This window comes from Silurus meridionalis, chromosome 19, assembly GCF_014805685.1.
Source record: "Silurus meridionalis isolate SWU-2019-XX chromosome 19, ASM1480568v1, whole genome shotgun sequence".
In the NCBI taxonomy this organism is placed as follows: domain Eukaryota; kingdom Metazoa; phylum Chordata; class Actinopteri; order Siluriformes; family Siluridae; genus Silurus; species Silurus meridionalis.
Window position 1 is genome coordinate 16,036,946 of NC_060902.1, and position 19,575 is coordinate 16,056,520.

At 41.5% G+C, this 19,575-nt stretch overlaps 1 protein-coding gene across 1 annotated transcript in view; it reads right to left on the reverse strand.

Moving 5' to 3' along the window:
• Positions 1 to 4,825: 4,825 nt before the first annotated feature.
• suclg2 (succinate-CoA ligase GDP-forming subunit beta) overlaps positions 4,826 to 19,575 on the reverse strand; it is an 81,181-nt gene continuing 66,431 nt past the window's right edge. Inside the window, exons 10-11 of the mRNA XM_046875007.1 lie at positions 11,352 to 11,472; positions 4,826 to 6,243 (exon numbers count right to left, since the gene is read on the reverse strand). Coding sequence (XP_046730963.1) covers positions 6,128 to 6,243; positions 11,352 to 11,472 — 237 coding nt within the window. The 3' untranslated portion in view covers positions 4,826 to 6,127. The remainder of the gene's footprint in view (positions 6,244 to 11,351; positions 11,473 to 19,575) is intronic.

Sequence of the window (19,575 nt, forward strand, 5' to 3'; positions counted from 1 at the left end):
GTCAAACTCGCCTCAAATCCTTATACTCGTCGATCTTTCCTGCTTCTAACATCAACTGTGAAGACAAAATGGACTAGACTTCTGAATATGGTTGGATATGATCTCACTTCAAAGCAAGTGAACCAAAGTAAGCCAACAAAACAGACTCTGCATGAGGTTGTTCTGAAGCCACGTCTACGACTGTGTGTTTTAAATCGTCTTGTAGGCATCAGGTTCGAGAATGTAAGTGCTTGTTTATATTAAATAGATGAAGTTAACAGGTTCAGGTTAATACCAAGAGAGAAAGTGTGGAAAAGTTCCTCAAGGCATCACATCCTACAGAGAGGCTGAATAGTGGCATGACAAGAATACACCTGGGAGCATTTGAGCATTTGGGGATGCGTGTGTGTGTGTGTGTGTGTGTGTGTGTGTGTGTGTGTGTGTGTGTGCGCATCATCCTTACACCTGCTGTGCACTGTGCCAGGATGCATTACTCTCTCATTATTGGGCTTTTTTTACAAAGAACGGCTCCTGTTTTCATTAGAGCGGCTTCTGCAGAGGTCGTCTGCGCAACGAGCGTTTAATTAGCGTTCAGTCATCAGCTGCTTTTATGTGGGGAGGGGAAAAAAGAGCTCAAGGGCCTCACAAACACATCACTGTCAGAGACCTGGCGCAGAGCAGAGAGTCGATCCAACAAAAGAGAACAATCAGATATTCGAGGAGACACGCCACGCGCCTCTGCTGCTCCCGCTTTTAATTAATGGAGGAGCAATAAGCGGTTGCGTGTTGGGGAGATTAATGCAGATGCGTACACACACACACACACACACACACACACACACACACACACACACACACAAACACACACACACACACACACTAAATAGCTAGGTTTAAGTCCCTGCTACTAAAAACTAGACAATAACAGTGTTCGAATGTTCTCGATTCTATAACGTCAAAAAATGTGTAAAACAGTAACATGAAATGCGTCAGGACGTGCAACTCATTTAAAACATGCAATCCGGCCAAAACCACAAGGACCAGGAGAGTATAAACTGGCTAAGACAAAAAAAAGATGCAACAAATTTGACAGTGAAAGCTCTGACACTGGAGACTCCTTCCAGAAATGTTAGGAGGAAAATATTTAAAGAAAATAGTCTTTTTAAAGCAAAGTCCATGTGTCAGCTGTCACAATAAAATTCTAACATATTAGAACAAACACAATTTATATATTTATTTATATATACCCATACATACATACATACATACATACACATACATACATACATACAGTGGTGTGAAAAAGTGTTTGCCCCTTCCTGATTTCTTAGTTTTTTGCACTCTGTTTCAGATCATCAAACTAATTTATATATTAGTAAAAGATAACAAGTGAACACAACATGCAGATTTCACACCACTTTTGTTTGGATCATTGCTGTTTGGTTCTACACCTTGACTGCAGTCTACCTGGGGAAAAGTTTATTGATTGAACATGATTTGGAAAAGAACACACCTCTCTACAGAACGATGCAGATCAGAGCAAAAACTAAGCGTTGAGGTCCAAGGAACTGCCTGCAGAGCTCAGAGACAGGATTGTTGCAAGGCACAGGTCTGGGAGAGGCTACAAAAACTGGCTGCTGCACTGAGGATTCCCAAACAGTACCATGGCCTTCATAATTATCAAATAGAAGAAGTGTGGCACGACCAGGACTCTTTCAAGGGCTGGTCGCCAGGCCGAACTGAGCAATTGGCGATGAGGGACTTATTAAGAGAGGTAACCAAGAACCTGATGGCCCCTCTGACTGAGCTTCAGAGATTCTGTGTATGGATGAGATAAATTTACAGAAGGACAACCATCACTGAAGCCCTCCACCGATCTGGGCTTTAAGAAGTTATGGTCAGATTAATCTCCACTCTCAATGAATATGCTGCCTTATAAATAACCGTAACCATAGTAACAGAGATAATTACATACAGACATCTCTCTTTATTAGGTACAATAATAATTCAGTCAAATAAAAGTTTCCCGATGACACTTTTTCATCTCTGTGTATGATTTAGAGCAGCAGTATTCTTGAGCTAATGACTGGTACAAAAAACTAACAAAAATAAAGCAGCACTTTTATCTTTTCAGTCAAATCCTGCACTGCAAACTCTAATCACGGCTTTAAATCGTCCATGCTGGTAAGTGAAACAACGAAATTGGAGGCACACAATTGTACAGGATGCATTAGCATAAAAATTTCCCTTCACTTAAACTAGGAGACCCAAACCTGTTCCAGCATGGGAATGCCCCTGTGCACAAAGCAAACTCCATGAAGATATGCTTTAAATGTGTTGGAGAGCAAGATCTTGAGTGACCTGCTATAGAGCTCTGATCTCATCCTAATAAACACCTTTGGCATGAATGTGAACACTGACTGGACCCCAGGCCTCCTCACCTACATCAGGACCTGCCTTTACTAACACTCTTGTGGCTGAATAAACACAAATCTCAACAAGCGCACTCTAAAATATAGTGGACCATCTTCCTAGATGTGTGGTGGGAATCATAATTAGGAGCCAATGTGGAATGCGATGCTCAAAAAGCAAATACCGTACGAATGACCAGGTGTCGACATTTAAGCAAAAACACTTCCTGTCCGACTACAATTACTTGTCTTCAAACAATAGCACAAATCCAGAGCACTATACCCACTGTCCACCTTCACACACACACATTTATATTCCGTCACACACTGCGTTCTGAAATTACACAATGTCAGGACAAGAGCAGATTTAAACAAGGCTGAAACTTCGCCATCTAATCCATCAGCACAGCACTGTCTGACACTCGACCAAGGGCATGAAATAAGCAATTATTGACCCATCTTTCCCATTTACACTCGCACCAACCTGCATGTCACCTCCAGTCTCCAAGGGGGGCGAGGGGGAGATGTGGGGTAGTCAGAAAGGAAAACCCCCAATCAGAGGGGGAAAGGGAGAGAGAGAGAGAGAGTTGGAGAGACAAACAGAAAGAGAAAAGGAAGAGTGAGAGAGACACAGGATTGTGAAATTGAGATGAATTGGATTCTTGACTATTGACGAGGTCAATTCCTTGCTACGTGTTACTCACCCCCAGATAAACCACTCTGTTACAGGAAATAATCGGCGATGCCGCGGCGTGATGCGTGGACACGACGTACTCTTTAGTACTTTATACTCACAGTAAAGTTTATCATCGAGATAGCAGTGCTATCGAACTAATGTTGCTAACTGGTGCGATTCTGACCGTGTGCGTTACCACGTCTGGGGTCTCATCTCAAACATGAAATTCTGCGTGTAACTGCGCAAATCTGCCACAGAGACGTTTAACATGTGGCGATGCTGCAACGAATCGTCACCATCACCATTCGGTAACTTGTGCATGATGATCGCCGGTGCATTAACAATCCACATGATTCCAATTGTGCACCCTTTAACCCTCTTCCCAAATATTACGATCCGCCTCAATGTTTGGCATTTCGACACCATCGCGGAGATCCGGCGCGAAATCGCAGAAGGTGCTTGACATGCTTCGAAAAGAAGACTTCCAAAACATATTCCAGAAGTGGCAGGAACGCTAGGAGCACTGTTTGGCTGTGCAAGGGGACTATTTCGAAAGTGATTGTGTGTAAAAATAGATAAATAAAGCACTCTTTAATAAACAGAGCAGGTTTTGAAACTTTTTTAACATTACCTCGTATAGAACATTTATGAAAAGACTCTCTAGTGTCAGCGTTTCGTAGCAGATCGAAGACAAAAGTCTCCATAAAATTATAACTAATATTCATTTATGCAGGAAATGTATTGCAGAAAAGGTGCTTATTTACCTTTAATAGAAGGTCAAATGAAGAACGACAAATGCAAAATGTAAACGCTGAGTGTAAATGCGGAGTAAAAACAGGGAGTGTAAATGTGAAGTGTAAACGCTGAGTGTAAATGTGGAATGTGAAAAATGGAGTGTAAATATAGATTGTAAACATGGAGTGTAAACAGTGAGTGAAAACGGGGAGTGTAAACACTGAGTGTAAACATGGGGGGTGTAAACATGGGGAGTGTAAACGTGGAGTGTAAACGCTGAGTGCAAAGTCCAAAAGAAAAAAAAAAGCACAAGAGGATAGATCGATAGATAGATATGGTGATTGTTGCTAGACTGCTGTAGTAGAATAGGAATAAAACCCTTGGGAGGCGGTCACTGTGGAGAAAAAAACTTTGAGAACTAATAATAACTCAGCTGAACATCTGGAACAATCCAGATGCTCCAGATGTTTTTATTTATTCCTTTAAATGGTTATTGATGTCGAACCCTAATGCTTTTATCGTGCTCTTTACTTTTAACATATGATTATATAAACGTGCTCGATCCTGTGTCTACTGCTGATTCAGCCAATATCCAGCTTCTAATCCTGAATAAGAGGGGGACAAAATATGAAAGAAAAACAGAGAGAGAGAGAGAGAGAGAGAGAGAGAGCAGATCTGTTGCTCAGGGCACCTGATCCAGTCGAGGTGTCCTCACAGATCACCAGACAGATAATCCATCAAAGTGTGACAGGGATGAATTTCAGCAAACTGGTCGTAGTGTATCTCTTTTTCTGTCTCTTACACACACACACACAAAAGTTACACACTGCCGTGATCATTAACACACAGCGCCTGCTATTAAGACGTGCTTCTCCGATGACACTCGGTTGTCAGTCATTAATCTGAGATGTCAGAGCTTCCAGCGTTGGCATGGTGGTCTGAGGTTTCCCCCAGAGAGACAAACCCCATGAAGCTCTTCACCGTTCAGCAGGAACAAAAAAAAATTTTATGAACGAGGAATAAATATGTTTAGGTGAGATTTTATTGCATTGAGAGAAACAAATTTCAAACAGAAATCAATTCACAAAATCATGCTGATGATATTAATGATTACCAAAAAACGGCTCTCACATTAAATGGTACATTCCAATAAAGTCACAGGTTCAGATGGTCTGGACGAGAGGCACGAGGGGAAAGGAGTAACGCTGCTGTAGTTAAGAGGCAAACGAGGAAGTAGAATGAAGAGAAAGAAAAGAAAGAGAAAAGTAGTAAAGGAAGAGAACAGGAGGGGAAAAGAAGGAAGGAAGAGAAGAGAAGGAATACAAAAAAGTGAAAGGAAAAGAAAGGAATGAAATAGAAGTGAAACAAAGTTAAATGAAGAGAAAGGAAAGTAATGGAAGTGAAAGAAAGGGAAAGAAGGAAGGAAGTGAACGCAAGAGCAGTGTTTGTCTTCATCACTCACACAGCAGTTTTCCGTATGGCAGAGAGAATTAAAGATGTATTTATCATATCTTATATAAGGCCATAAAGACGTGTATATCCACAGAGACTCATCACCTTCCAAACTTCAGAAGATCCTACTCGATCCTGCTCCTGCACAATAATAACGTTTTTTTTTTCCTGGTTTTTAAATTTTATTTACATTTTTTTTAATTCAAATAAAAAAATAAGGTTGGAATGATTTTGCAAAAATTACACAATTTGGTCAAATTCAATTCCATTGCAATCTAAGGATAGTAAGAATAGATGAGGAACTTATGACACAGTACTTGTACTTGTAATAAAATATCTAGCAAATGCAGAGATTATGGTGCAGAAGTCCACACTGCAAAAAAGCTTTTGAAATCAATAGCAGGATTTTCACAGCGAGAGTGATGAGCACCGGAGAGCGTGACGATCGCGCGCAGCAAGATAATAACGCGCCGGGCGATATCGCTACATCGTGCGGATGCAGCACAAGATTAGCCACGTTTTCCCTCAACGCAGAACGGCAAATAAATGAAAACGAGTTCCAGTGATAAGGGGCGCGTTAAATAAATGAGCGAATGAATCATATAAGCCAGGCCTACACTGTACAAGACGAGTTCAGTCTCAAACATGGACTTTTTTTTTATAATAATGATATTATAATATTAGTATTTTTATATAAGTATAAGATAATAATAGAATATATAATATAAATAATATGGAGTTTAGAATCTAATGCACGAGTTTGATCTGTAGGAGGAGCTAAGTGTTTGAATGACAGACAAGTTTGGTGTAAAAAAACTGGTTCGACTTAGCATGTGTATGGGTGTGTGTGTGTGTGTGTGTGTGTGTGTGTGTATTATTTCTTGGCGATTGCAGCCACTGCTTTCTTTGCTGCGTCGTCCAGGTCGTTGGCTGCGGTGATAGGAAGCCCGCTCTCAGACAGAATCCTCTTAGCCTCCTGCACGTTTGTTCCTAGAAACACACACACACTAATCATTCCACTAAAATCAAACACACAGTCTTATATTGCTCACTCTCTCTCTCTCTTATAGACACACCATAAATTTTTATTTTTATGGGGACATTTGGTCTTATAATGACTTTTGTGACGGTCCTCACAAAATCTCTAATTGTGGGGACATTTGGTTTAAACAGCGTTATACAGATTGACCTGATGCACAAACACACTCAAATACACATACAAACACTTGACCCTTTCCAAACCCTGTATTTCAGGGCCGATTTCAGAAGGAGGACCCACGCTAAACCCTGTTCTCGCCCCGCCCCAGAAGCGCAGCGGTGTTGAAAATTGAGCGGTGCCGCACCGCTGGCAGAAGAAGTGAGGATGGCTCGTTCTATTGGCTGAAAGTCAGAGGTCGTGTTGTCTCTGGGTGAAAGTCAGAGGTCTTGTTCCATATCTGCCCCAGCTGCCGAGGGCCCTTGTGAGCGCGCTCGGCACGATTCTGATCAGGCGGTCTTCCAGGACGGACCTTTTGCCCTCAGGGTCCTACACATGGATTATAAACATCGCTCCCCGCGGTGCTCACCCTGACACGATATACAGAGTCACAGCTTCTACCCTAAAACCCTTCAGAGAAGAGTACAGAACTGAGAGAGAAAGAGAGAGAGAGAGAGAGAGAGAGAGAGAGAGAGAGAGAGAGGACTAGAGTGGGATAAGAAGGGTGAGAGAGTGGGGAGTAAGAGAGAAGAGAGTGAGTGGAAAAGAGGAAGAGATAGTGTTGGGGCAGGAAAGAAAGAGAGAGAGATAGAGAGAGCAAGGAAGAGTGTTAGAGAAAAGAGAGAGAGAACAGAGGGAACAAAGAGGAAAACATTTTAAAGGATGTGTTTTTGTGCTTTTTATTTTTCATCTGTGATAAAGTGTTCTGCTGTTGCCGGTGTGTGTGTGTGTGTGTGTGTGTGTGTGTGTGTGTGTGTGCACACATGCGATGTGGGAGTGAGGTGAGCAGCTGGCGATTACGTTCTGATTTCACAGGTGAGAGTGCAGCTTTAGGGAGGATAGAACATGAAAACTGTTGAAAGCAGGTTTGTTGTTTGTTTTTTCACTAAACTATACAAAAGCCCAAATGTCCCCACAATACAGAAACACAGAATGTGAGTGTACCTTTAGTGCCTTGTGAGGACCAAAAGCTCCTCAGTAATAAGAATCCATAATCAAAGTGTTTGTGTTCAGATTTTGTTTTGCCCTTTATGACCAGTGATCTTGCTAGTGCTAAAAACACACACCATGCATGTGTGCAAATATGGGTCTCTAAAAATCCGCAGCTCTTTGTTGGAACCCGGGGTCACTGACAAAAGTACAAAGGCACTCCCCAGTGTGCGCGTGTATGTATGTGTGTGTGTGTGTGTGTGTGTGTGTGTGTGTGTGTGTGTGTGTGTGTGTGTGTGTGTGTGTGTCTTCGTCTTCTCAGGTGTAGGTTTCAACTGTTTATAAATATGAGTTATTCAGCAATCCCTTACTTAAAGTTGTGTGTGTGTGTGTGTGTGTGTGTGTGTGTGTGTGTGTGTGTGTGTGTGTGTGTGTGTGTGTGTGTATAAAAGTTCACTTAATGAGGACCAAAGAAAGCTCTAACGTGTTTTCCATTTTTATGAAAATCTTAAGTCCCCACAGTGATAGAAATGTGGAACAAGTGTGTGTGTGTGTGTGTGTGTGTGTGTGTGTGTGTGTGTGTGTGTGTGTGTGTGTGTGTGTGGGGTCTTTTTTTTTCCCTGCAGTATAATTATGATGGTATCTGCTCTCTAATCAATAGCAGTTTCAGAAGGAATTCAATTACAGCACCACTTAACTACTGATATTTCACCGCCTTTGTCCGCTCACATAACGACTCATTTCTAACACGTCTCGCGCACCGGCCAGCACCAAACAATCAATCGGATAATTTCATTAGCGGGGGAACAGGGCGAACCGGGGCGAGTGCGCTCCGTATCGAGTGTCTGCTGCTTGCAGTCTCTAACCGACAGTGTGAGGAGACACAGAGGACGTTTTAAAACACACACCCAAACATCGGGGAAAGGAGGGGGGTGAGAGAAGTAATCTTTTACGTCAAGAAAGCTTCAACCGTGTCTCGCACTGTTTTTATCCGTGTCTTCTTACTCGAATCACAAGAGCGTCAAAAACCAAATACTCTTTCGTCATAACCCCCACCCCATGTACAAGCGACGTGTGTTCAACGGTCTTACTCTAATGCTCATGCACATAGTGGATCATGCTCGAATCTCACCACTAGGTGCTGCCAGAGACCTTCTCTACTTTCACATCAATGCAAAATCCACCCAAAAAACAAACAAAAAAAACCCACAACAAAAAAATCCAATATACAAAAATCTAAACATGGGAAATATCTACAATTAATTAATTATTAAAGCTGTTGATCAACTAATCAGATTCGAAATAGTCGTTAACCTTTCAAGCTCATTAAGTAATTTAATGTAAAAAGGAATGAAGGCGACGTACACAGATCGCTTCCAATGAAATACTTTTCGCTGCACCTTTAGCAATTCTTAATAGACTGATAGCTAATATATTGTTTTTAATTTCACTTAATCTTTCTATTATTCTACTTTGCACCATGCCAGAGGTTTTTATTAAACATTTTATTAATAAATAAAATGGACGGAAGGTTTTTTTGACACCACCCGACTAACAAGACTCAGATTCGTGATTAAATGAAGTCCTGAAGCATTATTCAAAACGCTGAAATGTTCTCTTGTTTCAGATTGATGTACTTGGTAATTAGATGGTTTGAGTAGTGTACGGCAGAGTTGCGCTGACAATAGCCGAGGAATGTTCTGGTTCACCACCAAGAACTTGTACATCAGAAAAACCTCAAACATGAACACTCAGCAGGACAGGAATACACGTTGGGGTGCCAGCTGCGCGATGTTTCTTGCAACGGCTAATATTAGTGCTTGGCGTTCTTGTTTTCCTCCCGGAATAAAAGTAAATAAAATGAACGACAGGGCTGGTGTTAGGTTTCCCTTCCCAGAAGCTGCGGGGGGTGTGAGGTCTCAGCCAGTGGACTGAAAAAGCAAACAATGACACAATAATATTCAGGTAGGTATTGAGATTTGCGTGTCAAGTACACCTTCGACAGGCACAAGCTGCAAACAGATGCAAAGATCAAGACACGGACAAGCAAAACAGGTTGTGTGATGTCTCGGTAGAAATCAATGGACAACTAATGCAGCTAAACTCAGACTGAGGAACCATTTTATCGTACTCTGTCAGCCATGATCAGAGCCCACACTGAGAGACAGGCATGGCTATCGATCTTTACACACACAAAAAAAACCCATCAACCATCTTTTATTAACCAAATAATTTTTTGAACTCAAATCGTCCTTTATTGGTTCGGTTTGAAGTGTACCGCTGAGGTACCCCGTGCAGGCTCGACCCCATGGACAATCCAATACTCAGTTGGAAATGCAATTGGAAACTAAAGTAAACTACTTCCACACTTCCAGGTTCATCTATATTTGATTGGTTTACAATTCAGTGCATTATCAAGATTTACTTGAAAAGGCAGTTTCAAAGATGTTTGTTAAAACAACTGTTGATATGAATCACACTAAGATCGTCTCCTGATCTCATCCGTCAAGGGTCTTCAACCGCAAGCCCAAGAACCCTAGGGGTCTGCTAATTAATGTTAAACCGCAAATGCATTTTGTGTCAAAAAAAAAAAAAAACAATCATCAAAGATAAAATATTTGATTTGAAAAATATAATTACATTAAAGCTAAAAACTTAAAGCTGATGTTCATGTAAATGTGTAATAGTCCACCTGACAGATTTGCTGTTTTTTCCGTTTACTATTATAATAAAGGCGACTGTGAACCACTAAATAAATTGTGACTTTAATTAAAAAACATATTACATTATTGCATGAATACATTGTTCTAATTGCTCGCAATTATATCAAAGTCTTTGATTTCCAATGACCAATATTTCCTACGGTGTTGGATATTCCTGGATACATGGCCGCCTGGACCAAGGATCCCAGGGTACCATATTAGAGTGTCTGAGATTTCCAGAGGACAGTATTCCCAGACTGAAATCTCATGGGAATCAACCTACGACCCTATGCACTCTTGTTAGTTAATGTTTTCTAGACAACACTACTCCCCAAGTGCACCTTTAAGCCTTGTGTAGTGTAAATCCATTATACCCTGAACTTATCAGTAACCTCTACGCTGCATAGACCCGCATCATTTTATTTATTTATTTATTTATTTGGATTTGAAAATAGTTTTGAGCTCAGAGAAGATATGACCCTCGGGACGCTAATGCAGCTCTGTTGACGGCGACGCAACAAGCTAAGAAAAACAAGCTATCTAACAGCTCGTGTTTAAATGTCAAATATTGAGTTGATCAGGCTCGCTGCAAGCGAAGTCAGAACTAATCTTCCTCCGGCTCCCGCTCTCTACGGAGGCAGAGGGTCTCTCGGCAAGCTAATGCGCTAGCATGCAGCATGACTCTGCTGTTTTTGTGCCAATTACACTAACAACCAGCCGGAGCAGGCGGAGTCCTGAGCCTTTCGCTAGCACCTAGCATTAGCATACCCCGGTCAGAGGTCACAAATAAGCGGCTATCGGCTTCGTTCTTTTCGACAGCGCTAACGACAACGTTGCAGTGTGTCGCGCATGCTAATGATGTTCCCTTGCATGCTACCTCTTGCGCGCGGGTGAAAGTTGGGGAGTCCAGAGTCAGCCCCTGTGAGAAGTTTCTGCTGCTTATAATGAGCCGTGATGAACACATTATAATGTGAGGACACAGGGTTTTTCGCAAGCTAACCCCTTGGCTGGCCGACGACAGGAAACCGGTCCTGTGAAGCGAATTATAAATCATAGCTCAGAATCAAACTAGGGACCAGGCAGCTGTGAGGCATCAACAGGACCTGTTGTCCCAACATACAACCAGTTTAATCCAATAGATCTATCTATCTGTCTATCTGTCTGTCTGTCTGTCTGGTTCATAAAAACAGTCTAAATCCACCATAAAAAAAAAGACTGCCACCGTTTTTCTTTTCATTTTTATTATTCTTATTCTTATGTACTACACTTACCTTCCAGCCGAACAACCAGGGGTACCTTGAGCTCCAGCTCTCTGCAGGCCTTAGTGATACCATTAGCGATGATGGCACAGTTCACAATCCCGCCGAAGATATTCACCAGGATGGCCTCTACCTACAGAAAAACAACAACAGAAGAACAGAAAGAAGAGATGAATGTGGATAAACACAGTGACGCGCAATAAATCTGCTCGGGAAACAGACACAAATGAAACTTTATACACGCTATCCGGCATCACGGTCACACCGGACAAGCACGTAGCGCAGCGTGAGGCGCTCAGAGAAAAACCTCTTCTGGGACGCCGGCAAGTAAACACCCGGGGTCTCGACAAGATCCCGTTTCGCTCCACGAATAAGCACGGGGCATAAAACACCACCACGATCCCGCGCGTCTGCAAGGTTCTGCAGCTTGCTGAGAGAGATAAGAACAGGAGGATGCGAGAAATCGAGCTCGGGACCTGCGAGGAATCCGGTAAAGAGAGGGAAAAGAGAATAACGGAAAAGGCCGAGGTTAACGATATCAATGGGGCCGCAGTCAGGTACGGGATTAGGATAATCCCTCAAAAGCTACTAAACTGATTACAGTCACATAATGCAGCCATGACTTACACTCCTGTCTGTGAGGACGGATAGAAGCAGACACACTCTTTTTTTCTTTCGTGTTAAAAGCATATTATAATTTTACATTGTATTATAGACTTCAAAGGATTTACCCCAAACATCCCTCTAATAAAACATGAACTCTCACAAATATATACTTCAACTGAACTTAGAGAGACAGCAAGTGTCATTATTATTAGTGAAGACAGAGGCCTAGATTTAAAAGAGGAGAGAGAGAGAGAGAGAGAGAGAGAGAGAGAGAGAGAAAAGTATAATACAGGACAAAAAAGAATGAGAAAGAAAGACAGAAGTATAAAAGAGAAAATTAAAAAGATGTGTGAAAGAGAGGAAGTATGAGAGACAGAGAGAGAGAAAAGTATCACAGAGCTAGAGAGAAACAGAGTAGGAAGAGTATAGAAGAAAAAGAAAGAAAGAAAGAAAGAAAGAAAGAAAGAAAGAAAGAAAGAAAGAAAGAAAGAAAGAAAAGAAATTGGGGAAAAAGTGTATGACAGATAAAGAAAAGAATGAGAAAGAGGGGTTGAGGGAGAAAGAGGTAGATTACAGAGATAAAGAAAAGGTGTGATAGAGAGTGGGTCTAAGAGAGAGAGAGAGAGAGAGAAAGAAAAGTGTGAGAGAGGAGTTGAGAGAGAACGGAGATAAAGAGAAAGAAAGAAAGAAAAAGAAAGAAAGAAAGAAAGAAGGAAATTGATTTGTAAAAGTTAACAGTTATGATTTGTTTACTAAGTCTGATAGTTAAGTTTGTAATAGGCAGTGTGAGCACGTGTGTGTGTGTTTCATCCGATATCCTATACATCTAATCTAAAATTGTCTCCTCAACCTGATATCTGATCTGCTTTAGACTTCATCCCGTCTGATGTCTTCCTGCAATCTAGTGTCCTGCCACCAGGGGGCACTGCAGATCCAGGAGTCTCATCCTCATGTTCTGCCGTCCTCACATCTCCCGTCTCACCGCAATCGCTCTATTTTTCAGCCGTGGCGTTACTGAGAGCGGCCATATTTCTTTCACCCATGCGTTTCCTATTGACACCTGCGTATATTAACGACACCGCGGGTGATTTATGCGCCGTCGTAGCCAAGTCAACGCAGTTCATAAAAATATTGGGCACGCTCCGCTCCAACTGTCTGTGAACGAGAGCGAATAAAGGCTTTCTGTGCAATAAGATGTTTTCTTACAGCTGCTGGGAAACTCTACCACAGCACACGTTTTAGAGGGAAAAAAAAACTAACATTTAATTGTGATGAACTGCAGCGAAACGTCTGAATTATTTTGAGATACGAATCTCATCATTTAACTCCGATTTTTTAGGAAAGTTCACTCAATAACTGCCTGTTAATACTGTGACCTTGCCAAAAAGAGAGAACAAGTAAGGGAGAGAGAGAGAGAGAGAGAGAGAGAGAGAGAGAGAGAAAAGGAAAAATGTAAAGAAAGAAAGAAAGAAAGAAAGAAAGAAAGAAAGAAGTTTAGAGAAGTGGAAATACAGAAAGCAAGAAAAAGTCAAAAGAGAAAGAGAGAAAATACACAATAAAGAAAGGAAAAACAAATAAGAAAATGAAAGAATAAACAAAATAATAATGAATACAAGAGAGAAAGAAAAAGAAAGAAAGTGGGAAAGAAAGAAAGAAAGAACAGGTGACAAGCAGAAAGAGACAGACAGCAAAAAGTGAGATAGAGAGAGAGAATACACAAAAAAGGAAATAATGAATAAACAAATAAAAGAATAAACAACAAAATGTATGATGAAAGTAAGAAAGAAAGAAAGAAAGAAAGAAAGAAAGAAAAACAAATGCAGAAAGAAAGAAAGAAAAGAAAGAAAGAAAGAAAGAAAAGAAAGAAAGAAAAAGTTGAGGAAAGCAGATAAGAGACAGACAGCAAGAAAAAGTTGAAAAGAGAGAAAGAGGGGTGTATAAGCGAAAAAAAAAAAACAAGAAACAAAGAACAGGTGAGAAGCAGAGACAAACAGCTAGAAAAGTTAAAAAAAAAAAAAAAAGAAATGTGACGGATAGATTGGTGTATATATAGATAGATGCAAAAGTGTGTGTGTGTGTGTGTGTGTTGATAAAGGATGAAAACCCCCCTCTCAAATATACAAATTCTTTAAAATGATTATCAAAAGCAACAACAAAACCTTCGATTTAGTTGTTTGTAATTTTGTACTGTACTGCACTTGACTCAATGTCCTCGATGGTTTATAAGTCATGGAGATGGAATGAAGCGGAGAATAAAAGATTTCTGCACTCCAGAGACCCTTTTCCTGTTCCAAATGCCACTCTGACCATTCACATTTCTAGATCTTCATTTAATGTAAAATGAGTTCAAGTGTAACGGCGAGGTGACGAGCTCAAATCCCAGACCTGCCACAGAGTCACTGTTAAATCCTTTAATAAAGTCTGTAACCTTCAAACCACTGCGTGCTTCAGATTAGATTTAATTCTGCAAGTCGCATTCATCAAAAACTTGCGTCTGTATATTAATAAATCTAAATGCTCAACCAGTTTGTGCATTTGTTACCAGTTTCACTTGATTTCACATTGATGTACACTACAGGAAGTTTGTGGACATCTGACCATAAGATTCATTTAACCACAAGGGTGTTAGTAAAGTCAGGCACTGATGTAGGTGAGGTGAGGAGGCCTGGGGTGCGGCCAGCTGGGTTAAACTCTGAGCTCTATAGCAGGAGATCCTCCACTCTGAACTGTGTAAAGCAGATCTTCATGGTGCAGGAACGGGTTTGGGACAAGTGAAGGGGAAAATTTCATGCTACCGCTTTCAAAGACACCCTGTGTGGAAAGGAACCACATATAGGTCTGGAAAAGTCAGGGGTAGAAATGAAAAAAAAAAGCCTTGAAAGAAAAAAAGGCTGAGACATATAAGTGAAAGCTGAGAATGGATTCCTGTGTTTCTGCGGGCATTAAAGCAAACATCTTAGTTACAGTAATTTTACACGGAAAATCCATTTCCATCAATTCCCGCTCCAATTAGGAGCTGAACGCCCCGGCGCTCGGAAACGATCATTGACCCAAAACATTTAATTAAACCAATTAACACAAAACGCGATCAATTAGGTCACGTAGCACCTGGGTAACGACCCATGCAGGAGACAAATTCTGCATGCAAAAACATACAAGTCAGGAGGATTAAAAACCAGGCTGCGGCAGGGGGCACGCCTGCGGGACTCCACTCCTGGTCCTGGTTTCAACCTTAAGCTTGCACGGGCGACTCAAATTTCATATAATAAGGTCAGAGCGCCCGTGGCAGAATGGCATGTCAAGGTGTTTATCCTTCAAACTCGGGCGGAACAGCTGGAACGGGGCTTCAGAGCTGCGGGAAAAAAAAAAAAAAAAGCCTGCTGTCTGTATTGACGCTTGCGCAGACTTCGCTCTCTGCCACATCCACTCAATAACGCACAAATCCGGAGGGATTCCGCTAAGCAACTGCGATTTTATTGGATTTTGTACCGAGTTGTAATTAAAGATACAAGTATCTCGAGCTTATCCGTCGCTTTAATCGTAAATATTCTTTGTATGTGTGTACGCCTACACGGTTGCTATGGTGAAAGCGGATTTCTGCCATATAGATTGGAAAGGTTAAAGGATCTCCTTAGCGACGACCTTTTGTGCCGCACCTTCATCTTCGGGAAGAGGACGGAGTTCGCAGGAGACAAATCTGGCGAGTAGGGTGGGCGTGGAAGTCGTATCGTGTGGATCATTTGCCGACGATCGAGTTTGCCGACGATCGTCATGCACGAGTTGCCGGGAGGTTCAGCTCATCAAAGGTATTCCTGATCTTTGTCATCTTCCAGCAATGTTCTTCCCGAACCCTAACCGCCTCTGTGGCATTTTGCATTTAGTTCTAACTTGTTGTCCGTGATGAAATCGCAGATGTGGTACCTGTCGTCCAACAGATTGATCCCGTGCCTTCCAGGCAATCAGAATCGAGTGCTCAGATAGACCATGGTATAAGTGGAGCCAGGTGTTGACACTGTACCATTTTGGTCGCACAAATAAAAAAAAAATCCTGAAAGATTCCTATAATCAGAGGCTAAAATCGGTAGTCTTTGATCGCGATGATTATTTTCCCTCCGATGAAATTCTGGCAGTGTCCAAAGATTTTAGACACTTTCCCGCATTGTGACATCACCTACCACTACGTCAAACTTGACGATGCAATTACTGTAGCATGACAACTTCAAGCCGCCTCAGGGAAGATGTGAACCCACAGGAGGCTCTAGAAAGAACAATCAACACAAACATCGAGATCGAACGAGGACTCCTGGATTTGTGAGGTGATAAAGATGATTTGTGTTGAATAGCACGACAAGAAGCTCCTGGAAATTCATTCAAATGACATGCAGGTAACTGGAATGACTAACTATAAAGAAATCCAGCCCGAAGCTCCTCCCACTCCAAAAGTCTAACTACCAGAAATCTTTTCACACATTTTTTATTTCAAAATTTCATACTTTCCCAGATTTTTAAGACCAAATTTGAAATACGAAATGATGATTTTTAAACACCAACAGGCGCTACATTACAATCTTACGTTACATTCCGTTTCTCATTTCACTGCAAGTTGTATTTTGCATATAACGTTGTGTCAATGTTTTTGACAAATAAAACTCTTGAATCTCTGATGTATGCTGTTATATTACCGAATAATTGCTGGAAAGTTGTAGCTCAAACAAATGAACAGAAAATCATGTTCAAGGCACAGTATTTCATTAAGCGATGTTAATCATTTATAATTTGAAAACTGTAAACAAACACTACAGCAACAGAAGAATTGTTTATGTGCAATTCACCAAAAAACTACTAAACACTAGTACGTTTCAAAGCGGAGGAAAGTTTAAAAAAAAAAATAAATAAATAAAAAAAATAATTAAAAAAAACGGCGGGTGGAAATGACTCAGTTTGGGAAAACAATCGAGCGTGGATTATATCTTTATAATAAAAATACTTAAAAAAAAATTCTTCATTTAAATTTTTTGAAAATTAAATAGGGCAAAAGTATGGATCCACAAATATTTTTTAATACTCAGGGTTCTTTTTTTCTTCTTCAAACTAATCCAGACCTGGAAATCACTCAAATCCAATTCCACACTTTTTCAAAATATGCAGGAACCCTCCCTTTGAGCAGAACTTAAACGCCAGACATTTGGCTACATTTCAATAACTAGATAAATGTATATGACACAACATTTAAACATCATTCGCCACAATATTACATCACTGTCAATGATACGGATTCTCAACGAACGCTAACACTTTCTGGTTTCACTGCTTATCGCTTTGGACAGATATTCCATTGGAAAGCGCCCGATCCAGTGCAATTCAAGCCTCAATTAAACCCAGAGCTCCGTTAGCTAATGCACATGACACCAGATCCGAGACGCCATTGTTGCTGGTCAGTCATTTTTCACATCTGACAGCATGTGTGATGCCTCTACTGACTCAGACACCACAATAAGGGGGTAAAATGCAATTACTGCAAATCAGACCCAGCTGCAGTGCAGAGGAAAACCTGTTCCATTTCAAAACCCTTAAATAAAACAACACTCCTGGGTTTTTCTTCTTCTTCTTCACAGGAGACCGAAGGGGTACAGTGCAACCATTATCACTCGCAAACACACGCCTAATGCACACCTACGCAAGCGGCTAATCAGCTCGCGGAAAGGCATCTCCCCTTTGTAAACGGCTAACAGATGCTGGATGCTGTTCGCGTCATTGTTAGGCTTATCTCTGGGACCCAGCCACTCTGACGGGTTAGCCGTCACGTTTTAGCACCTTTGCTAACCTTGCGCGAAGGTTAGGTATGACGTTTGACGGGTGTAAAACGTTTCCGTCGGGAATCGACATTTATTTTTTTAACCCGTGAGAAGACTCTGCTAAAGGCACACAGTCGCTAACAGGCAGATGAGCATCCCGCGTTACATTAAATATTAAAGCGCAAAGCAAGGACGAGCCTCATGATTCAGAGGGCTGGACATTAGGCTACCGGATCATGATCGAGCCACCGCGGTACTTGAGTCCACTGACCGCTATAAACATGTTAAACTCACGCCCATATATCATTTCCAGACGTTCTGATATATTTGATTCGGGGGCTCTGTGGCAGCAGGGGGTGTGCATCAAAGATAGCAAAGCTAGAGTGATTTTATTTTTTGCCTTGTGATTTCTTTTATATTGCTGCCATTCGATCAAATCTAGGAGCTCTTTTTCAGCGGCGTTAATCCGCTCTTGTCGGGGCCTGGCCAATGCTTCGCTATGGGACGTAGAAAAGCATAGAAGAAGACGCAGAAAGAGAGAGCGGAGAAGCGGTCTGAGGCTGTTATTGGGGACCAGATTGGCCCTGGCAAAAAAGGGGATAAAAGGGAAATAATTATCCAGTCTGCTGGAGCATGACAGCTCCTCCTCCGGCCTCGAAGTGAGAGCGCTGAAGCGGCGTGTAAAAAAAATTCAGTTCGGAAAACCCGCAGAAACACGCCGTCATCGGCGTCCCCACCGACCCGCCAGCATCTGTGTGTGAATTAAGGCCACGGCCAGATGCATGCCACGGCTGGGGTTTTGAGGCATGACTTGTTATGCTGTCCACATTTCCAAATGAAACCAATAACAAGAGTGGAGCCCAAAAGAAGAGGATGGAATGGAAAAACAAAAGCAAAAGAGTCCTTAGAAAAGCTCTGCAGAAGAAAGAGGCTTGGCTAAGGAAAGGGATGGCTGGAAAGATGATCGCTAATGTACTACTCCATACCACCATAGGCAGTAGTTTGTATTAGATCAAGAAAAAAATAAAAATAAAAAAACATTTCCAAATATTATAAGACTTTTTTTTTTCTTTTTTAAGAGTGCAAGAGCTTTGATTTCTGTCTTCAATAGCAACAAATGCATACGATAGCGTGTGCAAGTATCCCAATCAACTGCAAGACTGAAGATTGTTCGGCACTATGATCATTTTCGGGCTTGGAACTAAATGAGAAATTCTTTTGCCAAATGTTTACTAGATACAGCAGTGCACAAATTAAACCTTGTGTCTTGAACAAATCTAAAATGACCAAAATGCTTTCTTTACATGTCCCAGTTTGTTAGAAAGCTGGGGACAGAGCACAGGGCCAGCTGTGGTTTACTAAACCTGGAGCGTACAGAATTAAGGCCTTGCTCAAAGGCCCGACAGCAGGAGCTTGGGGATACAGGGGTTTGAACCCCCCAACATCTTAGATCATTAAGCCACAGTGCCACCAGGCACTGCTGGGATTCAAACCCAGGATCTCTTGTTTACTAGGCAGCTTCTTTAACCATCTAAGCGACAGTTTTCTCTCGCAAACTTTGTTAGCAATTCTTTGAGATTGCTAGCTAAAACACAAGGTTGCGATTGGCTCAAGAGACATGAGTTTTCACAGCGATGCAAAAACGGCGTTTTCAAAAAAAGCGACGTTTTCGTCGACTGAAAACAGTTTTGCATGTCCAAAGATGTACAGAAGCACACAACGCAAGTAGCACTGTTTATAGCACTCACGCGACGCCCCATTTATTTATTTTTTGGTAACTTATCCGTGGGAGGCACAACTAGCATTCCACATAATATTTTGAGTGGCGACACGTC